The 9491-nt window shown below is 37.1% G+C and overlaps 1 protein-coding gene across 1 annotated transcript; it reads left to right on the plus strand.

The window, feature by feature from the left end:
- The first annotated feature begins 2024 nt into the window (after positions 1-2024).
- LOC104896650 (amino-acid permease BAT1 homolog) lies at positions 2025-6833 on the plus strand. The gene is made up of 8 exons (XM_010683422.4): positions 2025-2401; positions 3884-4144; positions 4519-4537; positions 4623-4842; positions 4960-5141; positions 5368-5657; positions 6079-6208; positions 6308-6833. The coding sequence occupies exons 1-8, from the start codon at positions 2286-2288 to the stop codon at positions 6653-6655; spliced, it is 1566 nt and encodes a 521-aa protein (XP_010681724.2). The 5' UTR covers positions 2025-2285; the 3' UTR covers positions 6656-6833.
- Positions 6834-9491: the final 2658 nt, after the last annotated feature.

Here is a 9491-nt window from a genome sequence, read left to right on the forward strand (position 1 = left end):
TTTAAAACCAAAGTTTTGGGGTGTTACACAGGTTCCGAATGGGGACCTAAACGTCTCTTAATTTCGGACGAGGTGGTAGATTGTTCATCCAATTCATCAGGGGAGATAGACTTGCCCTCGTTATTGTCGCCTTCGACCAATTCAATGTCTCTCCTAGACGGACTAGCCTTCGGGTTTATTTCTCAATCTCTTCTTCCCTGGCGCTACAAGAGGAAGAAGGCTCAGCCGCTGGCCGAGCATTTTGGGTCCTCGCATTCCCCCTCTTCGGGAACTCGTCAGGTGGACTCCTCCATCTCATAATTGGAGGTTGGGAGTACAATTTCGCGTCTAATATAGGCATTTTGCTTGACGCGCGCCAAATTGCCCTGCACTAGTATAGACTGGGTCGTTTGACTTTGTCGGGCAAATTCATGAAAAAGATATGCATGGCCGATCAGAATAGGCCCAACCCTAGAATGTGCTGAAGAAAAAAAGCTATCGGTTCTAGCGTCACGACAAACTCTTGAATAAACGATATTATTTCTCGAAGAAGAAGAATTCATTTTATTGATTTTTTTAAAAGAAAATTAAGAATAAAGGAGAACAAAGAAGAAAGAGGGGAAACCTGACTAGCGCTAAGACGTTCTGTGGAAAAGACGAAAGTTGGAGAACTCACTGTCTCTCTAGAAAATCAGAAAAGATGCGGAGTCTCTCTCTAGAAAAATTCTTTCAACGTGTGAAATGATTTCAGAAAGGACAAAACGGTATATTTACTTTATAGGGGGTGAAAACCTCCTAAATCTGTTAAAAGTGACCGGTAATTCCTAAACCGATTAAAAACAACCGGTAAAGTCCCAAAAACTAGTGCGTCTTTTTCTTTTTTTGAAAACGAGGTAACTTCCTCAGGTTAAAGGATTAACCGTATTAGGGCAACGGTAAAATTCCCTTTCAGGGGGAATGTTGTAGCTCAAACAGTCAACGACTCTCCAAGAGACACGTGGATCCATCAGGAGCATCCACATGTCCCATCAAAAGGAATAACAAAGAGGTTTAAACTCTGAGTTTTACTGAGAAAGGAGTAAAATTCCACCTTTTGGCCTCAAAAAATATTCAGAGCCCAAATCCCAAAAACGGTTACACATGATTGGCCGGTGTTTATCGCCCAATGATTGCATGCCACGTATCCAGATCTGATTGCCTGACCAATCAGGTGCCCTTATTTTAGGGTGACCTCAAATGGCAGCATACAAAACCCCAACACTATAAATAGCTCCTTGAAATTAGGAAAAAGGTAACTTTTTTGAACAGACACGTCCATAATTTGTGAATATACTCTCTCACTTTCTTTGTATATCTCTATTATTCCTTTTTCACTCCTGATAACTGACTTAAACTTCGAAGGAAGAACCACCACCCAAACCTTCTAACTAAGTCCTTTCTTTTGCAGGTTTGAAAACGGAGCTCAGGTTCAAGTTACGAGATTCAGACATCATTTCACACATACTCTAAAAGATTCAAACTTATAAAATCTTTAAAATAAACCATTAATACTTAATTGTCTTCTCACAAGTCACACCCACCCCCATAAACGAATTTTGTATTGAAAGGCTCCACCTTTCATTGCTCTGTTTTTCAACTCTTTAAAAGAATCATCACCACTTTTGTTTTCTTTTTACTCTTCTTTTTCTCTTATTTAATAACTCTTTTCAAATATCTCACCACATGGGAAAATCAATGCACACGACTCTGGCACATGAAATGATGTCCTCCACAAGAATTTCTAAATTGAAGATATCTTTTCTTTGAGGGCCAAATTCAAAATATTTAAATGTCAATTCCACCACCCCCTCCACAAAAATAAAAATAAATTCCTCCACTCAACAAGAAGGCAATTAAATTATATTTATTTATCTTTACAAAAAAAAAAAAACATTTAAATTATATTACAAACAATTAATTCTAGAACACATTAACGAGTAAAAACTAAGGTATCTAATTTAAAATGCATTTTGAAACGCAAAAAAGAAAAGAAAAGAAACTGCACGAATCCAAAGGATGATGTAGCAATAAGTGATAATAATGCAATAATGCAATATATGATAGCTAAGCGTATCTACCAGATCAAAACCCATGTTCTTGTTTTCTTGACTGTTAGCTACTTCCAAGTATATATAAGAAAACGAGCTAACACTATACATCTGAGCTAAGGTTTTAACTTTTATGGCAAACTAAAGCTTAGACTTTTCAGAGAAAGAGTTGAGATTGTTTTTTTTTGGGTAGTTGAATCAAGGTATAAAAACTGAAAAATGGGTTCAATTGATCTTCAACAACCCCTTGTGGTGGGCCCCGAAATATCAACAATCTCCGATGACACCCGGTTGCAACAGTTGGGTTACAAGCAAGAGCTCAACCGGGGCCTCTCGTATGTTATTTACTATCTTTTTTTCTCTTTTTACTTTATTTTCTGTTTGTGCAAATGACATTTGGTAAAACATGCACTTCCTTCTGTTGAAATACAACATTTTTGTTACTCTTAAATCTTAATGGTGTTTGGTCATGTCAACTAAATGGATGAAATCTGAGGTGAGATTCTTTCTATTTTAGCATTCAAGATATCAACTTTCCTTTTTCTAGTTTGATGATCATATCTGTAATGTTGGATTGATAAATATGAACAACTTGGTAATATTCCTGTAATATGATTTATTGTATATATAGTCGACTTTGATTCGTGTCCTGACAAATTCACCATTGAAGGGAGGGGTGAATAACCACAGACAACTCCATATAGGTTACATCCTACAACCAATTGGTGATAAGAGGAGTAGCCCATTAAGATTATATGTTAGTCACTCTCTCTTTCTTCAATGTGGAACCAGCTCACACATGTGGGTTTAACATGTTAACACTCCCCCTCACATCTCCCTATATGGGAATAACAATGGGCCAAGATGCTAATACCATCACAAATTATCATTGGACCTGCACACACAAGCCCACACCGGAGGAGAGAGTGACCATACACAAGCCCATAAGAAGTTACAACCTAATTAAAATCCAATTGACAGTAGGAGGAGTAGCCCATTAAGCTTATATGTTAGTCACTCTCTCTCTCTTTTTCGTCAACATGGGACAAGCTCACATGTGAGTTAACACTTTAACATGTCCTCCTCCCAAAACTTTGATAATAAGCTTGTTCACTAATCACTTTGCCTCATATTGGAAATTTATGTCATGTATAAAACCCAGATATAACCACGTATAGAACTAATTTCATCTTTGTAATAGTAGATATCTCAAAATTCCGCCTCAAACTGAAATTGAGGATTAATAGTACTAAGTGCATGTTTGGTTGAGGGAGAAGTAGTAACTCGGTCTGAATTCCAGGCCTTGGTCTTCGGGCCAATGATCTCTCCTAATTACAAATAGGGCATGTTTGGTTTTTTATGTTTTACTAATTAGTGTTAGAAACGGAAACAAGAAACCCTTTCCAAATACATGTTTGGTATGACCGTATGAGGGTTGCCACCTAGTCCTTCAACCTTTTGGTAATAGATTACATTAATCTCCTCAATCCTACATTTAAAAGTTTTTCCTTTCCGTAGTGGAACTATAACAGGTGGTGAATGTAATGATTATTGTTAACGTTTCTCTCTTTCATACTATTCCCTTCCTATTCCATGACCTGAACCAATCATGTACTAAGAGTCCTCATACACTACGGGTAGAGTTGTACATCAATTTCAAGTGAAGTAGTCAATTAAATGTTTATTCATGTTTAATGGATGTTCAAATTACCTATTTTGGTAATTTTGGAATAATCTGTATGTCGGCATTTTTGCTTCTCAAGGTATATCAGTAGCAGCAGTTGATTCTCACTTGGATTTCTTATATGGTTATGCAGGGCAATAGCCAATTTTGCAGTGACGTTCTCCATCATATCAGTGTTAACAGGTTTAACAACAATGTTTAATATGGGGCTAACTTATGGTGGACCTGTAACCATGGTGTATGGCTGGCCCATTGTTGGTTTTATGACTATGATGGTGGGCTTATCCATGGCCGAGATATGCTCTGCCTTCCCAACTTCAGGTGGCCTGTATTTCTGGAGCGCTAGACTTTGTGGGAATCGTTGGGGCGCCTTTGCTTCATGGCTCACTGGCTGGTATGTCTTCCAAATGTTTCCTCGCCCCCCTTTAGTTAACGATTCTGCAATGACAAAGTAACAAAGACCCAGGGCCGTCTAATAAGGTGTTGAAATGACACACCACAAAGAGAACCCAAAAGAGGAGGGCGCCATATTATGAGGTGTCATTTTTCGCTGTTGTGGGCCCCATTATTATCATCATTATCATAGGGCCAGCAGAATTTTAGTGACCCCCCTGCCAAAACCACAACTTTTCTAGAAAAAGTATAAACAGTTGACAAGTTAAATCTACGGTCTTTCCAACACTCATAGGCCTTTGTGTTTTTAGTTTTATACTTCTTACTCCAATGATACCTCAATATAGTAAACAGATGTTTATCTTACTTTTGCAGGTTCAATATAGTTGGTCAGGTAATACAGATATATGTTCTCTAAATAGAAAGTCCTTTGGCTAAGAAGAGGTTTTCATTAAAAATCATGTATGCATGATTGGCAGTGGGCTGTTACAACCAGTGTGGATTTCTCTCTGGCACAGCTGATTCAAGTGATTATTCTACTCAGCACAGGTGGGAAAAATGGTGGTGGTTATGAGGCATCCAAGTATGTTGTAATGGGCCTCCATGGCGGTCTACTTCTTACACATGCACTCCTGAATAGTCTTCCTATTTCATGCTTGTCCTTCTTGGGACAGATAGCTGCAGCATGGAATGTAGCAGGTAATGTGTAACGTATTGGCTCGATCTACTGATACTCGTGGATCTTTTTTCAATAAAATCTTTGTATCTAATATTTTCTTATAGCTAATAATTGATCTAATCGTAGTGTTCTTTTAGGTGTCTTTGTGCTTATGATTCTCGTCCCCCTCGTTGCTAAGGAAAGAGCCAGTGCTGAGTTTGTTTTCACTCATTTCAACACGGATAATGGCGAAGGGATCAAGAGTATAATTTACATCTTTGTTCTTGGACTTCTAATGAGCCAATATACTATCCTAGGCTATGATGCATCTGCTCACATGGTAAGGATCCTTGAAAAAATTACTCACTAAGAAACTCATAAATCATTCTAGTGTTTAGGATACTTCATTTTTGTCAATATATTTTACCATGTAATAGTAGTAGAATTCAAATAGAAGTTAAGATAGATGATCCAGCAATTATTTTGGAAACGATAAAACACTACTTTAGCTTCACTAAATTAATCCTTGTTTTTTGTGCTTTTTGCTGAATAACTTTCAATGACAGACTGAGGAAACGAAGAATGCAGACAAGAATGGACCCAAAGGAATTATTAGTGCCATTGTTATATCAATAATTGTTGGTTGGGGTTACATTGTCGGTATCAGCTTTGCAGTCACCGACATTCCTTACCTGTTGAGTAGTGAAAATGATGCTGGTGGTTATGCTATAGCAGAAGTATTTTACCTAGCATTCAAGAGCAGATATGGGAATGGAACTGGTGGAATCGTATGCTTGTGCATTGTTGCCATGGCCGTATTTTTCTGTGGCATGAGTTCCATGACCAGCAATTCTAGGTAAACGTTTTCCCTTCTTTATCTATAATTAAAGTTCTTGAAAGATATGATGATCTTTGCCCTGGCCCAGTTCCCAAGACCTTTTGGGCTTTGGAATTTTTTTTGGCCTCATTTCGGAAACCCGTAAGATGAATTTCCTTTGGGTTATCGCCGCACAGGGCCACTCCCCTAGAGGCCTAACAAGCCCCAACCCCGTCCCTAACAATATTGAAATTTTGCTTGCACCAAGATTTGAACCTTGGTCTCCCTTGTGGGAGACAGGAAGTCATACCATTAGATCCAAGGGTCTGTGGCCAGCCTTGATGAGCTCTACTTCTATATTTTCCCAGCCTCGATAAGCTCTACTTCTATATTTTCTTTTGTGTTCTTTGTAATCTAGCTTAAGGAAGCTTGTAACCTTTATACACCATTTCTTTACTAGGATGGCTTATGCATTCTCAAGAGATGGCGCGATGCCTTTTTCATCAGTTTGGCAAAAGGTGAACAAGCAAGAAATTCCTATCAATGCAGTATGGGTGTCTGCTTTCATCTCCTTTTGCATGGCATTAACGGTATGCTTATCTTCTGGTCATAAGTTCACATTCCATGAACCATGAAATTTATACTACTTTTTGACATTGTGTTCTTGCTCATACTTTCTCCTCTTGCAGTCTCTTGGAAGCTTGGTAGCATTCGAAGCCATGGTATCGATAGCGACCATTGGGCTATACATATCATATGCCTTGCCAATATTTTTCAGAGTGACGGTGGCTCGAAAATCTTTTGTCCCTGGACCATTCAATTTAGGCCAATATGGGATTCTCGTTGGTTGGATTGCTGTGGCTTGGGTGATCACCATCTCACTCCTGTTCTCACTCCCTGTTGCCTTTCCTATCAACACTGAGACACTCAATTATACACCTATTGCAGTTGGAGGTCTTTTGATTCTTATTACTTCTTCTTGGTTTTTTAGTGCTAGATATTGGTTCAAAGGTCCTCATAAAAATGTAGGTGTTTGAGCTATCAAATATGGACCATTTTAACAAAATTATTCAAGCTAGACACATTATTCATGTATATTTACAAGGCAATCATTTGACATAAGCAAGCCGAGACTTGAATTTTGTAATAGTCAGTACTTAAGATGGAGAGTGATAAGAGTTTTGTGATATGAATATTAATCACCGTCTTCTCTCATGTGTTTGTTTTTTTTTTTGTTCTTTTTTTTTTTAATAGCGATTCGTCTCCTTAAAAATTACTATTTCCTACCTTTATCCATGATACTCCTTAATTAGTATTGATGATACAAAGGTATATCAAGTTTACATATGAACATGTATAAAAGTTTATAGGCTCTAGGCAAAGCGTAAGAAATGACCCCCTTATCGTTTTTATGATTTGAATATAATTTAATAAAAGATCAAAAAAAAAATTATTCAACATAACACATCTTAATACTTAAAAAAAAAAAAAACCTTTAAATGAATATTAATAAAAAGTCATCTGCTTCCTGAAAATCATACAAAGCGGCTTCTTTGAGCATTTTGAGATGCAAAGTCATTTATAATTACATCAAGATCAATGTTTTCCAACATATCTTTCTCAATCGATAATGTTGCCAAAACGTTTAACCTCTCTTGTGCCATTGATGACCTCAAATAGGTTTTTATAAACAGCAGTTTTGAAAAGCTTCTTTCCACCGATGCTTCGGTTACAAGCATTGTTAATAAAACTGTGTAAGCAATTGATATATTGGGATAACAATCCGCTGGATTGACATATTTGAGAATTTCAATAGCAGACATTAATTCATTCGGCAAAGTGAATTGTAAGACTTTAAATTCAGAGAATAAACCATCTAGATCAACATTCGATAAATGGTAGAGTTAAACTTATGACAACATTCTTTCAACTCATTATCATCAAGTGATTTAACTTATGTGAATTATGTAAAAATCCAAAAGTACTTTCAAATGTCTTCAACTCGTCAAATTTAGACATGACCAACAAATAATAGTGCGGGCTAATACAACCTAGCCCAGCTTGTGGGTCGTGTGGGACAAGCCTACGAAAAAGTCCAACCCAACTCGTATTATGAAATTGGTCGGTGGGCCGAGGTTGGATTTTTTGAGTCGAACCCATGAAAGCTCGCTACTAAACCCGCCTAATCCGGACCACGACAATGGTCCATCTCGGCTCATGAAACGGACAAGCCCAGCCTACAGACTAGCCAAGCCTACAGATTAACAATTGTGTATATTTTAATTAATTTTAAAGATTTCATGGTACAATAATAAATAACTCCAATGATTAAATAATTTTGAAAAAAAAAATTCTCACGTCGACCAGCCCACGTACAAGGCCCACGAACCGCAAAAATCGCTTCCCGAACAGTGAAAATCGGTTACAGACTGGTATCGGCCAAAAAAATTCAGCCCGCGAACCAACCCGTGTCATACCAAATAACCACCAGCAAAATATGAAAATACATCCTCCAATTGATTTATGGTAACGTGCATACACATAGACTTAGACTGCAATTTCTTCCTAACCATATTAATAGCAAAAAAAATGGCATACCAGATAACCACCGGCAAGAAAAAATTCAAAACTTTTTAGTGCATTAATTAAACTCTTTGCTTCACTCATTGTGATAAGATTCATACAATTCTGAAAAAAGCTAATCTTATTAGGGGATATTGATGTAACACGCCGACAATTCTCTATTTTATAAAATATTTTTTATCACAAAACATAGAGTATTACCAATGTATTATCGCCGCGTGATAACGCATCAGCTTATTCAGAATTTGGTAGCGGAAATAAATAATAACTTTGAAAACATAATTAAACTTAGTCAACCACAAAGTCAACTCCAAAACCAAATCATAGTCAAACCAGGTCAAAAGTCAAACCACACCGTATTAAACCAAAGGTATTAAAGTGTAAAGGAAGTCAAAACACAAGCTCTACACGGTTCCCAGACACCTAATGATGATGCATCATCTTCAGACCTAGAATGGTTGATGCTTTATTGATCCGAAATGATTGCTCACCAAATGGGTCATTACAGGATCAATAAGGCACAACCATGATCAACACACAGAAAAACACGTAATCATCAAAGTTGAGTACTTAATAAAAAATAAAACATAAAGCCTAACATGATACTAATAAACATTAAATCAGAGATAAATAATAATACAACAAAATAACAGGCTCACTATACTGAACATGACTCCACAACCAATAGATTAATAATAATTAAAATGAATAGTCAATGGATAAAGTTGTTCATACCAAACCATGTCTTTAATTTAGAAGACGAAGTACGGGCGCCACTGCGTACTCCCACGACCAATGATATCGAGGTACTAATTAATAAAATAGGACACGGTGATCAATCAAATACCAAGAAAAGTCATGGGCTACCAACATGTACTCCAACTCATACTAGTATGACACTTCAAACGTGCACATGTCTAAAGCTAATTATTATTCGCTTTCCACTTTGAGTATTAATAAATTATTTATTTATTGTTATAACGGATGTGAGAGAGAAACAAATAACGAATTCAAAAGTAATAAAAACAGACAACAGAATTACGTGGTTCACCAATTTGGCTACGTCCACGGCGAGTCGCGGTCAGCTCTCGTCAGCTGTTCGTAAAACAGTCATAACTTTCTTGTTTCTCAGCGGAATTGGGCATATGGCCTATCGTTGAAAAGCTCTTGGAACAAGCTATCACCTCCAATTTGAATCACATCAAAAAAAATTATAGATTGAGAGATATGTGCATTCAAAGTCAGCCTTATGTCATTCCTTCTTTACGCATTCTACCAAACACTTTCAAG

The sequence above is a fragment of the Beta vulgaris genome, chromosome 6, assembly GCF_026745355.1.
Source record: "Beta vulgaris subsp. vulgaris cultivar EL10 chromosome 6, EL10.2, whole genome shotgun sequence".
Taxonomy (NCBI): Eukaryota; Viridiplantae; Streptophyta; class Magnoliopsida; order Caryophyllales; family Amaranthaceae; genus Beta; species Beta vulgaris.